Source organism: Mirounga leonina, unplaced genomic scaffold, assembly GCF_011800145.1.
Source record: "Mirounga leonina isolate KUSES-001 unplaced genomic scaffold, KU_Mleo_1.0 Mir_168, whole genome shotgun sequence".
In the NCBI taxonomy this organism is placed as follows: Eukaryota; Metazoa; Chordata; class Mammalia; order Carnivora; family Phocidae; genus Mirounga; species Mirounga leonina.
The window spans coordinates 32,707,549-32,723,611 of NW_023270426.1; the positions used below are offsets into that span (position 1 = coordinate 32,707,549).

General features: G+C 34.4%; 1 protein-coding gene across 2 annotated transcripts in view; it reads left to right on the forward strand.

The window, feature by feature from the left end:
- MAP3K1 (mitogen-activated protein kinase kinase kinase 1) overlaps positions 1–16,063 on the forward strand; it is a 75,169-nt gene that overhangs the window by 45,823 nt on the left and 13,283 nt on the right. For both annotated transcript variants that reach the window (XM_035014448.1, XM_035014449.1), the window contains exons 4-10: positions 2,753–2,953; positions 3,566–3,682; positions 4,041–4,189; positions 9,349–9,470; positions 10,069–10,150; positions 10,260–10,443; positions 12,352–12,630. In XM_035014448.1, the coding sequence (XP_034870339.1) occupies positions 2,753–2,953; positions 3,566–3,682; positions 4,041–4,189; positions 9,349–9,470; positions 10,069–10,150; positions 10,260–10,443; positions 12,352–12,630 (1,134 nt within the window). The remainder of the gene's footprint in view (positions 1–2,752; positions 2,954–3,565; positions 3,683–4,040; positions 4,190–9,348; positions 9,471–10,068; positions 10,151–10,259; positions 10,444–12,351; positions 12,631–16,063) is intronic.

Consider the following 16,063-nt stretch of genomic DNA (forward strand, 5'->3'; position numbering starts at 1 on the left):
TTGTGAAGCCACATTTTCTTCATGTACTTTAACCAAAACCTCATTATCACAGTAGACTCAATGCAGAGACATGGATGAGAATCCAGCTGTCTTCTGTATTAAATCAGACATCAGAGAAATTTGCAAAATGATAGGTACTATCTTTCTGAGAGAGAGTAAGACTTCTAGTGGCAGAAATGCAAGTTAAAATTTACTTTCTAAACTTGAAGAGCAAAGAGCAAATGAGTGGGTGGTAGAATGACTAAGATCATGACCACAGGGTGAGATTTGGTTTTCCTTTGATCAGCATATAAATCCTTCCAGAAGTAAATTTTAAGTAAATTTTTTTTACATTAAAGCCCAAGATACCCAACAGTATTTATTGGCTTTATGTTGACACATCTTTAAATGAGCTATTTTTTTTAAACTTAAAACAAGAACAATCTTGTTATTGCTCATGAATCTGCAAATTAGGTGGGGCTCAGCAGGAATGACTTATGTCTGTTCCCCATGGTATCTGCTAAAGCTGGAATATCCAAGATGCTTCCTTACTCATGTGTCTGGTGCTTCAGCTGGGATGCCAGAACAGTTGGAGGCTGTTGACATCTCTTCCTCATACTGTGGAAGTTGGGTTGCAACACCAAGTTTTGCAAGCTGGGAGAGAGCATGGAACAGATTCTTTGTCTCTGTCCTCAGAGGGGACCCTGCTGACACCTGTTCTTGGACTTCTAGCCTCTGGATCTATGAGAGAAATTTCTACTAAGCCAAAAAAAGATATATCAAGAGGGCAAGTCCAGTGTGGAAGTTTTTATCAAGCTACCTTGTTTCCTAATGCCTTATTGCCCAAAGGTAGTTACATGCTAGTTGCATATCCAGAATCAGTGTGGTGGGGGACTACACAGGATATAAATACTGGGAGGTATGGTTTATAGGAGCCATCAAAGTATAAAAGTCTACCACAAGTATATACAGAATTGAGTTTCCCCTTCACTCCCCCACTTTAGGGTATATGTTAGTCAAAGTTACCCCTCATTTTTTTTTAACACCAAGTTAACATTTCATTATCTGGATAAATCACAGTTTATTTAATGAACTGCATACTAATGGGGACATGTATATTCCTTCTTTTCATTACCAAAAAGCAGTCTTGCAAACATACTTTTTATACATACATCATTTTACACATCTGTGAGCATATCCATAGTCTGAAGTGAATACTTAGGTCATATAACATGTACATGTATACTTGTTTTTTCTTTTACTTTTTAATAACTGCCTATTAAAAAAAATGGCCGGATTGAGATATAATTCCTATACTGTACAATTCACCTGTTTAAATTGTACTATTCATTGGGTTTTGGTCTATTCAGAGTTGTAGCCATCACTACAGTCAACTTTTAAAACATTTTCATCACCTCAAAAAGAAACCCCAGACCAATTAGCAGTCTCTGCCCAGCCCTCAGCAACCATTAATCTGCTTTCTTAGTCTATATATAATTTGCCTATTCTGGTTATTTCATAAATAGTAAATGGAATCATGCAGTATATGTGGTGTTTTGTTACTGGTTTCTTTCACCTACCATTATGTTTTCGAGGTTCATCCATGGTATAACTTGTATCAGTACCCCATTTGTTTTTGCTTGGTTTTTCTGGGGTTTTTTCCCCCACAAAATATGTTTATCAATGTATGCATTGATTTTTGCCATGTACGTATATATCTTAACAAAAATATTAGCTATGCAATATCATTCTTGTGGTTTTTTTGTTTGTTTAACATTCAAAATTAATTTCCGATTGACCCAATTCTCTGTAATTCTTTTTGGAAGTACTCCATTTTTAATTATAGAATAGCATTCTTTTGTATGGATATACACATTTGGTTTATCCATTTGTTAGTTGATGGATGTTTGGGTTGTTTCCACTCTTTGGTTATTATGAATAATCCTGTTGGGAACATTTGCATACGAATCTGTTTGTGTACATATCTTTCACTTCTCTTGGGTTTATACCTGGAAGTGGAATTGCTGGCTCATGTTTTCCAAAGCAGCTGTACCATTTTATTTTCCCACCAGCACTGTATGAGGGTTCTAATCCTTCATGTTCTCACCAACATTTATTATCTTTAACAATTAAACCAGGCATCAAAAGAACTAGAATTTCCACTGGGCATTGATATAGAAAGACCAAGTTCTAGAGGAATCAGTGGAGTGGAATGAGTGATATATATCACCTTCACCACAGGAGATTTTGTCAGCCTTCAGTAAAATGTCTTAATCTGGGGAAAGTCACTTGCCATTAGTTCTCTACAGAGTGTACCATGGGAGGAATTCCATGGTGGTGTTTATAAATTACCATTGCAAAAGAGCATTTAGTAACACATTAAGTGGAAGCCAGGAAATTGGATGTTTAATTTTTATCACTAGAAACAAATCATTTTGCTTGCTTATGGATGAATTTTTATGCTTTTAACCTTGGTTTACATAGTACTTTTCAAAGAACTCAAATATTTTCATTTTGTAAAATTACCACACGGTTGTCTCACTCAGCCAAATGTTTATCATTAGTTTTAAGGATGACTGAGATTTTAGAAGTTTACTTGTGATGCATATGTCAGATAAAAAGCATTTGCAAAATGCATTTTATCCCATCTTATTTTGGGGCATTTTTTCAGAATATAAAATGCCACATGGCCATCTGGTGTGACCCTTTTTTAGGTAGTTGTTTCTTATCAAGAAGTAAGCAATTTACCTAATAGAAAAACAATGCTGTAAAGTTTCAGAGTGGGCGAATCACACCACCTCGAAGAGCCCCTTCACCAGATGGCTTCTCACCATATAGCCCTGAGGAGACAAACCGCCGTGTAAACAAAGTTATGCGGGCCAGGCTGTACTTACTGCAACAAATAGGACCCAACTCTTTCCTGATTGGAGGAGACAGCCCAGACAATAAATACCGGGTGTTTATCGGGCCTCAGGTAGGATTTTTCACCATTTTACATTTTATTAGTATCTAGTACTAACTCAAATGTATGTACTATAACATTCTTAAATTTAGATCAGTTAATTCTCTTTAGTTAACTAAAGTGAATTTAAAATATATTTTGTGCTAGTAAACATTTTTATTTAATGTATTTGTGAACGTCTCTAGTATGACTCAGTATACTTTAGAATACAAATTTGATTTAATAAATTCACCAAAAATAAGAGATTAAGTCATAGTGTAGACTTTTCTTACATATCCTTATATATCTTACTATATAAGAATAATGAAGCAGGGTGCCTGGGTGGCTCAGTCGTTAAGCGTCTGCCTTTGGCTCAGGTCATGATCCCAGGGTCCTGGGATTGAGCCCCACATCGGGCTCCCTGCTCACCAGGAAGCCTGCTTCTCCCTCTCCCACTCCCCGTGCTTGTGTTCCTGCTCTCGCTCGCTCTCTCTGTCAAATAAATAAATAAAATCTTTAAAAAAAAAAAAGAATGAAGAAAATTAATAGAAACTTCGTTAAACTTGGAAATATAAAAAAAGTGATCTTAGGAATTCCAATAGAACCACAGATTTATTACCAATAGGTTCTCTTTTAACTCTTTAGAACTGCAGCTGTGGGCGTGGAACATTTTGTATTCATCTGTTGTTTGTTATGCTCCGGGTATTTCAACTAGAACCTTCAGACCCAATGTTATGGAGAAAAACTTTAAAGAATTTTGAGGTAATTTTTAATAAATGCTTTAGAGTAAAATTGCTAACAAATTTTTATGGCTCATTCCTGACAATTTTCCATGAGCTCTAAATAGACAGTGGTCATTTTGAAGCTGTGAAGATATTTAAGAATTATTTGAGGCTTATCTCTTATAATCCATTGACTGATTAGTTTTTTCTTCCAGATTGAAAAGAAAGTAAACACTGACCTGCTGTAAATCTTAGTAAGCTATATATATTCTTATTTTTGAAGCTCTTAAATTGGCTTTATGAAAATTTTATGAAATAAAAGACAATTCAATCTCTAGAACTCTTTATCTGTATATTATAGTGCGAATATCATTGTTACTGTCTTTTTTCAATGTTAGGTTGAAAGTTTGTTCCAGAAATATCACAGTAGGCGTAGCTCAAGGATCAAAGCTCCATCTCGTAACACCATCCAGAAGTTTGTTTCACGCATGTCAAATTCTCATACATTGTCATCATCTAGTACTTCTACATCTAGTTCAGAAAACAGGTTAGTACTTTTTAAGGAATTAAAAGCATTAATCCAGTGTTATTTTTTGATTTGAGAGGTCATTTTTTGTATCTGCTTGTTAAGTTGCTCTAAAATAATTTACTTACTGAATCTTGGCTTTGAAGTTAAAATCAGGGGTAAACAATATTAAAGGTCATCTGAGTATAGTGTAGGCACACATATATGCATACATATATATGGACTTTTCATCCTGAAAAACTACACTTGGAAAATGGCACCTTAAAAATCAGAGTATAATAAAGAGTCATAAGAAAAATCAGGTGGCAAGTATAAAATATAAGTGGCTACTGTTATCAATCATTACTTTTTGCCAAGTATGGTGTCTCATTCTGTTCATATACCATCCTCATTACGTAGGTTTTATCACTCTTTTGCAGACAATGAAGCTGAGACACTGTGTAAAAAATATGTCTTTAGTTCTTTTATAAACAAATTATATACAAGCCAAAGTGGTTTTCCAAAATCACTTTCCAATGTAGGACCTTTAATTTGTATGACATCACCACTTCTTTCATAGATATTTTCACAGAATCCTCATTACAGGCTGTTTTACTTGTGAGAACACAAGGATGCTCTTCTAAACAGACTAATCATTTGTAATTAAGAGGTAACAGTAGCCGTTAATCACAGGTATTGAAAATCTGCAGTGCTTCTCAAACTCTTCCATTGCCTAGCTGCTAATAAGAATGAACATGTAATGCTGAAGGACCTGAAATACAGCCCAAAATGACAGGTGTGAAAAAATTTTCAAGTCTCATGTGAATTTTCTTTCTTTTCCAAGTTCTTTATTGGGTTTCTTCATTGGTTTTAATGTAAAAATGAGTTTTTTAAATTACTCCAGAAAGGAATGCTGCTTCTCTAAAAAGGGTACCTCCTATATGTTCCTGAGGCACCTGTTTGAGAAGCACTAGTCTAAGTGATTAAGTCCCATCTTCATCCAAGCAATTTTTTTAAGTATTATTACTACTTCAAAATTCATGAAGAATAGAAAGTAATCAGGTCAAGGGATTTTTGAAGAAAAGAATGGAGAGACCTATGGGAAAAGTAAATGTTTAAATTTTCTTATTTTTGATTATTGATTTTAGAATTGCAGAGTTTTACAAGTTTTTTGGGAATTTTAGAGATTTCTAGTTTACATTGTTCAGTGATAACTGAAGCCAAAAGAGGTCATGCAGCTCAGCTGAGCAAAGGCAGAACCAGAACCTCAGTATCTTGACTTCTAGTTCAGGGCTCTTTCTCTTACTCCTTATGTCTTCTAAATAGATGAAAAAAGGAGCTTTATTTCTTGCGCTTCCTGACCCAAACGTATTCTGGAGCTCTTCTCCTTTGGATTCACATTCCTGTAGCTTTTTATTTTGGAAAAAATAAAAAATGTTTAAAACCAGGTAGGCAAAGGTAAAATAGAAAGTTTCTCTCTAAAATAAATGAAGATACCTTCCAAATATGAGCTGGCCTATGGAGGTTTTATGAATTCATTTGGATTAATGTATCCATGGGGAGAACCACTGAAGCTGTCATCTTGATATACTGAGTAATTATACTGTGTAGGTAAGTAGGTTAATATTTCATGTAATCACAGATTTTTATATCTAAAGACTACAAAAAAAAAACCCAAAAACCAGGAAATTTGTCTGGAGACCTGATTGCATTGTAATTAATTTTAAATTATAGAAGAAACAACAAAAGCCAGAATTGGGACAAAGTGAACCTAAGGTCCTAGTACGTAAATGGGCAAAGGGCATGAAGAGAATATTCACAAAAGAATTTCAAGAGGCTAACAAACATGAAAATGGTTTAGTTAACCTAATAACTAAGGAAATGATCATTAAAAAAAGATACCAGATTTATTTAGATAATTAGTAGAGACTTTGTCATGAGACAATTTAGTTCTTGTATAAGGATTTGCTTCACTGTATGTCAAGTTCTATAGCCTTTCTGGAAAAAAAAAATGGTTTTTAAAATGTTAATATTTGTTGATGCAGTAAATGTACTTTTTTTTTGACAAAAAAATTTTATCTGAGAAATGTACAAGATTTATATATATGACTGTTTGTCAGCATTATGGAAAAAAATGAGAACAGCTTAAATATCCAGCAAGGGAATGGTTAAAGTATACCCATATTAGGAATAGTTCATGCAGCTATTAAAATTATGCTTCTAGGGCGCCTGGGTGGTTCAGTTGGTTAAGCATCCGACTCTTGATTTCAGCTCAGGTCATGATCTCTCAGGATTGTGAGATTGAGCCTGGTCTCAGGCTCTGAGCTCCGGAGAGAGTCTGTTTCAGATTCTTCCACTTTTTACTGCCCCTTCCCCTGTTGTCGCTTGCTGTCTCGCACTCTCTTTCTCTCTCTCAAATAAATCTTTAAAAAAAAATATGCTTCTGAAGAATACTGAATGACATGAAACAAAATCTAGGTTATAATACTGTATGTTATGCCTGAACCCAATTTTTATATATGAAGGTATTGTGGGTGCATACATAATGAGGAAGAATTTTAATGGTTATTAATAGATGACATTATTATGGGTGACTTTTTTATACTTTGGGCTTTAAGGTTCATCAGGTCTCTGTCAGAACTACTCATCTCTGCCCCTGTAGCAGAAATAGCCATAGAGGATAAGTGAATGAATGGGTATGGCTGTGTTCCAGTAAAACTTTATTTACAAAAGCTGGAACAGGCTTATTTGATCCCCTTGTAGTATGCTAATACCTGCTCTCTACTCAAGTGACTTTAATTCTGAAAAATCTGTGCTAAAAAGAAAATGTGAAATGTAAAAGAAGTGGGTACAAAAATGTTTCTACTGGTTTCTTAAAATGTGAAAATACAGAAACAATTCATGTCCAACAATAAATGGATGCTGAAGTCAGAAAAGCATTTGAGTAATAAGTTGTACTTGCAACTGGACTAAATTGTGGAATTTTATTTTTTCTTCTAAGCTATTTTTGGTGTAATTTTAAAGTTACTTGACCTGGGATCATCTCTGCCATTAATATTTTTATTACAGACTGTTGTACAAATCATTTCTGCCATGGTTCTGTTAATTTTTGTCATTAACCACATGCATATTTTGACGGCACTTCCCCACTCCACATAGCTCCATAATTATGAAAAGAGATAAAGAGAAGGGGCAGATAATCAGGAGGGTAAAAGACTACTAGTGTGTGTGCCTTCACCTCAGGAATCATGCATCATGACTGCTGGACCTGTTTGTTCAGCTTTTATGAAAGTTTTTTAAGCAAACTGTTACTTTGCTGTCAGTCATTCAGACCTGTTTTTCAGGAATTATATAGCTTAAGGTTGTAGAAGAGTAGTATTAGGCCCAGAGAAAAGCCTAAGCTTAGTAGAGACTCTAATTTGTTGGGGTAGGTAGATTATGAGATATTCTCCTCAAATTAAAGCCTACCACAAACTGATTTTATGTCTCTGGCAGCTTATTTAACATCTCAGAACCTAGTCTTTATACTGTAATGGAAATACGGTTACTGATTTTTAAAAGCCACTCGTAACATCATGAAGGTTCAACAAAAATTTATAAAATATAAAACAAAACCCCTCTCTCCAGTCTGGGCTGCATACAAAATAACTATTGTTAATAGTTTAATAGCTTTTAAAAATTAAATAAAGGAAATAAAACTCTACCCTGCACTGTTTTTTTATACAGACACACACACACACTCCTCAGTACTTCTCTCATTATATTTTGATCTGAAACTTGTTATATTTTTGTTTAACTTTAGATACCAGGACCATTTTCCTGAGTCAGTACAAAAATACACACTACTTTCTTTTCATGGCTGTATAAGATTATGTAGATACGCCACAATTTATTTTGCCATTGCCATAATTAATGGACATTTAGTACACCTAATTTTTTGCCTATTAAATTTCTTTGTTTATATATTCCAAATAACTCTGTAGGATAGCATCCTAGAAAATAGGTTTTTTAGGTCATGTATATGTACATTAAGTAATTTAAGAAATACTAGCACTTTCCTTTCAAAAAATTTCAGTTTTTACTCCCACCAGCAGTATATATGAGAAGTTGTTTTCCTATGCCAATATCAAGGCCAGATGTTACCAACCTATACAATTTGTGTCAATCAGATTATTAAAAAAAAAAAAAAGATATGGTTTCATTAATATGCACTTTATACTTCATTTTTCATACTTAACTGACTATTGGTATTTTTCATTTCAATTGCCTTTTTATCTTCTTTGCCCATTTTACTATTGAATCATTACTAGTATTTTTCTTACTGATTTTTAAAAGCACTTTGTGTATTAAGAGTATTTCAAATATACACAATAAAGTTGCAATATTGCCATAAATTGGAATCATTCTATACAAATTAGAATTCTGTCATGCTTTTTTTTTTCACCATATAGTATATTGTAGATGTCTTTGTCATTTATGAATGTCTTAGATCCTTTTTAAAAGCTTCACAGTGTGTGGTGTACTATTTCTTTTAACCTTCTTTTGATGTTCATTTGGTTGATTTTTTTTCTTTATGCTAAACAATACTGCAGTGAACATTCTTTTATATACATACACACACACGTTTATTATTTTGTCTGTTTCCTTATGATGTATTCCTAGAAGTCTAGTTGAAAGGTTTTGCTTATTAACAATGTGACATATGTTTCTAGCTTAGTTTCTAGGAAAGTTGGATCAGTTTATGGACCCACAAAAAGTGCCTGTGATGGGCTTTCAAACTTACCTAGATAGATGAGCTCTTAAGTCCTTTCCAGTAATTGAAATCTTGAAACTATTGGCATATCACATGTTTGTATATAGTCAAACCTTATAGCAGTTTGTTCAAAAGGTACAACAGCAGAATTGAGGGGCTACATCGGTCTCTAAGATTGTAGTTCGTATATTGAATTGTATTCATAGCAAGGAAAGGTTAACACACACCCACACTCTATAAATACTAGTGGTGTGAATCTTATTTAAAATTACTGTATAGTAATAGGAGAAATAAATATTTCTCAAATAGTTCCACAGAAGATGCTCCTAACAAGACTTTCTAATCAGTTTTTTCATATTGTAAAGAATCCAAAATTGTTTTTAGCTATGGTGTTAATTCTGTATTATATTCTTTAGCATTTAATGCTTTCCTTTCCCCTTCCTCATAGTATAAAAGATGAGGAGGAACAGATGTGTCCTATTTGCTTGTTGGGCATGCTTGATGAAGAGAGTCTTACCGTGTGTGAAGATGGCTGCAGGAACAAGCTGCATCACCACTGCATGTCAATCTGTATGTGGCTCTTTTTCTCCCTGTGCTTCCTCAGCACAGTTACTCTAGGAGTCAACTATATTAGTTAGGATTTTAACCTGACTTTTGCGGGGAGAAGAAAAGAAGTATATCTAGGCCCTTATGTAAAGTTTTCAACGAATTGGAGTTTAGGATTTGTTAGGAGTTGAGCTTTGTGAGCAAAGAAATGTAATATAGTGTGATACATGTAGTAATGGAAGGCATGCACAGAATTAAAAACATAATTCTGGTCTGGAAGGTGTACGTGGAGGTGAGGAGGTAGAAGAAGACCTGGGCAGGCATGACAGGGTAACATGAAAGCAAGTTTTGGAATGACATTACCAGGTGATCAAGTGGGCAGAATGTTTTAAAAAATAGTTAGCAAAATACATGTTGTAAGAAAAATAGCATTTGCAAAAGGTACACGCATCAGAATAATTTTACCTCCTGTGTTTGCTTGCTTCTAGGTAAATACGTCAAATTATTTTTTGAGGTTCCTTTGATATAAACCTATACTAGCCATTAGCAGCAATTATTATATACAACTACTTAATGTTAAGCATTTATATTTTTTTTAAGTTTTTTTCCTTTAATTTTTCAGGGGCAGAAGAATGTAGAAGAAATAGAGAACCTTTAATATGTCCCCTTTGTAGGTCTAAGTGGAGATCTCATGATTTCTACAGGTAATTTTGAATTTTGAATTAATGATTTGGATATGTTTAATAAAAGATAAAAATGTTCTCAAAGTGTTATTTAAATCTTTTAACACGCTTTTGTTAATATTTCATTTAGCCATGAGCTGTCAAGCCCTGTGGATTCCCCTTCTTCCCTGCGAGCTGCACAGCAGCAAACCATACAGCAGCAGCCTTTGGCTGGGTCACAACGAAGGAGTCAGGAGAGCAATTTTAACCTTACTCATTATGGAACTCAGCAGATTCCCCCTGCTTACAAAGATTTAGCTGAGCCATGGATTCAGGTAAGTAGTTCTTATTCTTTGCTTCTCAAATAAACCTTTATAGACCAATTAATGTAGCTATCTCCCAGTTGTTTATATTATAATTTGCTTCCCTCCATCATGACTGATAATTCGATTGAAAATTTCACCTCTGGTGTTACCACTCTGCTGCTTATTATAGTTTAAACTTCAAAAATTCTTGGAGTCTCACCTCCCATCTCTAGAAAGAGCTCTGAACCATCAGACATCAGGATTATCTAAGGATAGACACTAGACTCCTTCAATGCTAACTTGTTCAAGTGTTTAATCCCATTTCTACCAAGAATTTGTCATTTTTCTTATTTATCACCATTTAAACTCAATTTCTCTTTTCTGTATCCTCATGGCATATATAGTAGGTGCTTAATAATTGCTGAGTGGATGAATAAGGGAAAAAAATATATGGCTTTTACCTTATATTAGCCATTTTTATTTGAAAGGGCAGTTTCCGTTTTTACTTTCTCTTCTGATGAAATGTTTTTTCTTCCTCAGTAAATTGGAATTTCTATTGGTTGGTTGGTTAGAGTCTAGTGATTTTCTTTGTCGTTGTCTGCTAAGTCTATTATGTTTTTAAAATGTAGAATCCCAAACTAAACAACGTCTCCAGTAGACAGTAGTGAAGTAAAATGCTTTCAGTAATCTGTTAAATTCTGTTTAATACTATTAAATTTGTAAACAGACACACCAATTCATTCAACTTGTGTGTCATTAGGATTTCCTTTTTCTTTTTATGACTATTATAGTCCTGCAGCTTTTGAATTCTCTTTTCTCAGCATGTAAGTAACCTATCATGAATCTAATAAAATTTGCAAACTTAATAAACATACTTTATTTCTTTTATCTGGTTCATTAGTGGTATTGAACATAGGCCCTCACCTGGCCCTTCATGAGTCCTCAAGAGAACTCTCGATACTTAGGAGCTATTGGACGCATTCTTTCAGGGCAGTGGTGTAGTCGGTTTTGCTTAAGCTTTAGGCTGGGCTATGCTATCTACTCCTAGTTTTTTACTAAGAATATGACATAAGACAGAATTAAGACTTAATCCATGGTATGCTCTTTAACACTACGTGCCAGGCATATAATAAGTTGACTATATTCTAGTTGATTTATTCTCCTTTACTGTCACCTTGTAACAGAACACATTTAAGTAAATCATCATTTATTTGCCCTAAAATTGTGTTTATTCATCTCTAAAATTTAGAAATTTTTCATATGATAAGTTATCTTAGGTTTTAAGTTTACTTTTACCTAATTGGCCCATAATGTCAAAACCTTTCCTTTATTTAGGGACTCTAGGGCTTTGCAGGCATGGTGATTTGATTTGAACATGAGTTTTTTTCTTTTTTCTTTAGATTTTTCCACTCCCTTCATTATAGTTCCATCTATTTTGTTGAGGGTTTTTTTTTTCTTTAACCTTTTTCTACAAGACAAAAATCACAGTAAAAGTTTTTGACTTACCACTGTCATCTATAGGAGAAATACTCTGTATCTCTTGGACACTCTAGTGCCTTTTTTGGTTTGGCTTTATCTTGCTTCAGTTTTTTCTCTGTTTAACTACCTTAATACAAATATAAAGTTGGGGTTCTTCACAGATTTTTTTTGTCGTAAGTATAGGAGTACAGAGTCATATACATATCCATCTAATTACTTAATGGAGTTCACTCTTAATTTTATTTGAGCTAATAAATGTAAAAGGGTTTGGATAATTAGCAGTTAAACTTGAGTATAAAATTCCTCCTTCTGATTAAGTGGCCAGAAACTGTGTAGATTGGTGAGGATTTAAGAAATGTCCACAATTTTCCTTTAGTAATCAAAAATCATGCTTATATTCAAATACTTGAGGTTCATTAGTTTTTCTCCACATTGAATTCATTGTTTGTTTGACTATAGGTATTTGGAATGGAACTCGTTGGCTGCTTATTTTCTAGAAACTGGAATGTAAGAGAGATGGCTCTCAGGCGTCTTTCCCACGATGTTAGTGGGGCTCTGCTATTGGCAAATGGGGAGAGCACTGGAAATTCTGGGAGCAACGGTAGAAGCAGCCCGAGTGCTGGAGCCAGCAGTGGGTCTTCCCAGACCAGTATCTCAGGAGACGTGGTAGAGGCATGCTGCAACGTTTTGTCAATGGTCTGTGCTGACCCTGTCTACAAAGTGTACGTTGCTGCTTTAGTAAGTAGCTTTATTATGTAACCAAAGCATTATGGGTGGGTTTTTTTTGTTTTGTTTAGAGCTTGTAGATACCACTCTTAAGATCCAGTGAAACTACTTTACCTGATTGAATTTTGGAAAATCCAAATCTTTATTCCATAATCCCAAGAAATTGCAGTTTTCCATTTATTCTCTTCATTTGGATTTTACTTGTTTTAATCTATTCAAGTTTTCTTATATACTGTTTACTTTTCTCCCCTAAAATAGCCATGTCTTGCTGTTCATATTTTTAAATTTACCTTCCACCTTACACATGATCAAATTAAAAATGCATGATCATAATTACTTTGATTTTTTAAAAATTTGATATTAGACATTAAGGAGAACTGGTTATTAATAAACATTGTTGTATGGAAATTCAGGATCCTTTTCACAGAGGAGGGTTCCATGACATAGATGACTGAGTTGTTTTTCTAGTCGAAGCTATTAGAAGTTGTCTTTCATGAGTGGGATGGAATGAGGAGGTTAATTTGTAATTTTGGAGGCTAATTTGACTTTCTCCATTCTGAGTATACATATCTTTAAAACAGGGTTTCCCAACCTCAGCACTATTGACATTGAGCCAGATAATTACGCTGTCTCATGCACTGTAGGATGTTTTAGTAGCATCCCTGGCCGCTACCCGCTAGATACCAGTAGCAAACCTCTCTTCTCCCTCCCACCCCCTTCATGACAACCAAGAATGTCTCCAGGCATTGCTTAGTGTCCCCTGAGGGTCAAAATTGCCCAGTTCACAACCACTGCTTTAGAATAATTCTTACCTAGTTCGTTTTTAAAACTCATTAATCTCTCTGCTTCCACTCTCAGTCTTTTTCTAATCCATCCTATAACAACTATGCCCTGTGAATCTTCTTTTTGAGAGGTAATACAGCCTGACGGTTATGAACATGAATTTGGAGTCAGAACTGAGTGCTTTCATAATTTATCATCCTATCTGGGGTACTTGAATAATCTGCTAGTTAAACTGGGACTAGCCTAGGCAATCTGAACGTAAGGTTAAGATTATAGAGACCTTGATTCAAATTCTGGTTCTTCATTTGCCAGCAGTGTGACTTTAGGACTCATTAAATTTCAGCTTCCTCACATATAAAATAATGAAAATGTTACCACTTAGGTTTGAAATGAGATTGTGTAAAACCTCTAGCCATAATGTCTGGCACACTGTAAGAACATTGACTATATAGTAGCCATCAGTATTCCTTAAAGACCACTTTGATTATTCCCTAGGTTAGAAACCCTTAAGATGATTCCGTTGCTTTAGCAGCATTTCCAAAAGCATATTTCATGACAGTTTGGCAGGATTATGAGAAAACCTCCCCTGAAGAAAGAGTTCTGTGTTCAGTTAAAATTGACGCGCAATGAATTACACGAGTTAAGTGGGTCTGTTCACTGCATGGCTTCTAGGAACCTTCAGTAAGCTAATGTACATTAGGAATTTTTAAGAGCAAGAAGTAGAATGCATTATTTCCCAAATCTATCTTACCATGGTCTGTTTTTTTATGTAGAATATCCAGGGACCAGCATACTGTAAAGACCAATGTTCTTGGCCCACCTTTTTACCTCTTTTTCTTATTATTTTCCAACACAAACCTTCAGGCATACTTGGTTGTTCAATGTACTGCCTTACTGTCTGGTTGTTTCTTAAGTTCACATGGTTTCCCATGTAGTTTGTGAGCTGTGAAGTGAAGAGACTCTGAAAATCATACTATATTCTGATTCCTCTATAATTAGTGTGCCATGCACAGTGGAAGCAGAAATGGCTTCTTCCCTTAAAAGCTCTGCATTCTTTCTCCCTTCCCTTTTGTCTTTCCTGTTTTCCCCTCCCCTCCCTCATTTGCTGAACCATTTGAGAGTTATTTGCAGGCATCACATGACATTTCAGCTCAAATATTTTAGCGCGTATCTTTTAAGAACAAATACATTCTTCTGTATAACCACAGTGCAATCAGCAGACTCAGGAAATTTAGCATTAATAACAATATTATTATGTACTTATGAAATCCATAATCAGATATCCCCAATTGTTGCAGCAGTGTTCTTTACGGCTAAGCCACAGACCTTACTCAGTTTTTACCAGTTTTTCCATTAATGTCTTTTTTCTGTTTTAGGAGCCAGTCCAGAAACTCACATTGCATTTAGTTACTGTGCTCCCTTAATGTCTTCCCATCTGTGACAGTTCCTCAGTCTTTCCTTGTCTTGGATACATCTTGACATTTTTGAAGTGTGCTGGCCACTTATTTTGAAGAATGTCCCTCATTTTGGGTTTATCTCATATTTTCTCATGATTTGATTGAGTTTATGCATTTTTCATAAGAATACGAGAGGTGATGTTGCTATTCTTAGTGCATTGTATCAAGGGGTACATGATGTTGGTGTGTCTTATTATTGGTGATGCTGTCTTTCATCATTTGGTTAAGGTGATGTCTGTTGGGTTTCTTGCTATAAATTACTATTAATAAATATCTTGGAGGAGATACTTTGATCCTGTTTCTCTTAAGAATTTTGCCCACTGATTTTAGCATTTGTCAGTGGATTTGCCTATGGATTGAAAGTATTAGAGTTTGTCTTGTTGCTTAGATAGAATACTATTTATAATACCTGAACAACATTAGGCAAATTAACAAATAATTTGCAAAATGCATAGTAAATAAATTAGTTTTTCAGGATTAGAGTACATATTTTTCTGATAACTTCATTGCTTTTGTGGCATTTGTTGTGTTGTGTGCTTTCCCGAATACTAAAATTAGGTTGTTTACCTGGTCCCTTCAATGACAGAACATTATAAAAAAATACAGTAAAGAGATTTTAAGGTATTTGGAACTCACTCAGACTATATAAGAGAATATAAAGTTTTGGATGGGAAGGTTTAATTTTTAAAGCAAGAGAGTCTTACTGAAAATTCGGAAATCAAAACGAGTCTTCTTTTTTATTTTAATGAAATAATCAAAATACGCCTTTTATCTGGTTTGCTATTTAAATCAATATTTGTTCTCTGAGAGCCAGTAGTAAAAGTTCTGTGCTTAACACAAATGATGTAAAACTTACGAAATTATGGAATTAGACCTTATTATTATGGTGCTCTAATGGTGATTTTCTGTTTCCCTCATTCCTTCTATATTAATTAATTGGAATTCTTCTATCAAGAGGAACTGTCTCTTCTCTCCCCATTGATGTATTTCTTAAGTTTTTAAATTTATACCAATATAGGCTGATGGGTATTTATTTTCATCTATGGATTAAAATCCAGTACTATCATCATTTAATTTGTTGCTCATATTATTCCATCTTTGGCATTGAAAGCTCTTTTTTAACTTCTCATTTTGAAATTCATACTTCAAAAATTGCAGAAATAGTTCAGAGAGTTTCTTTGTACCCCATCTGTTTATTTATTCAT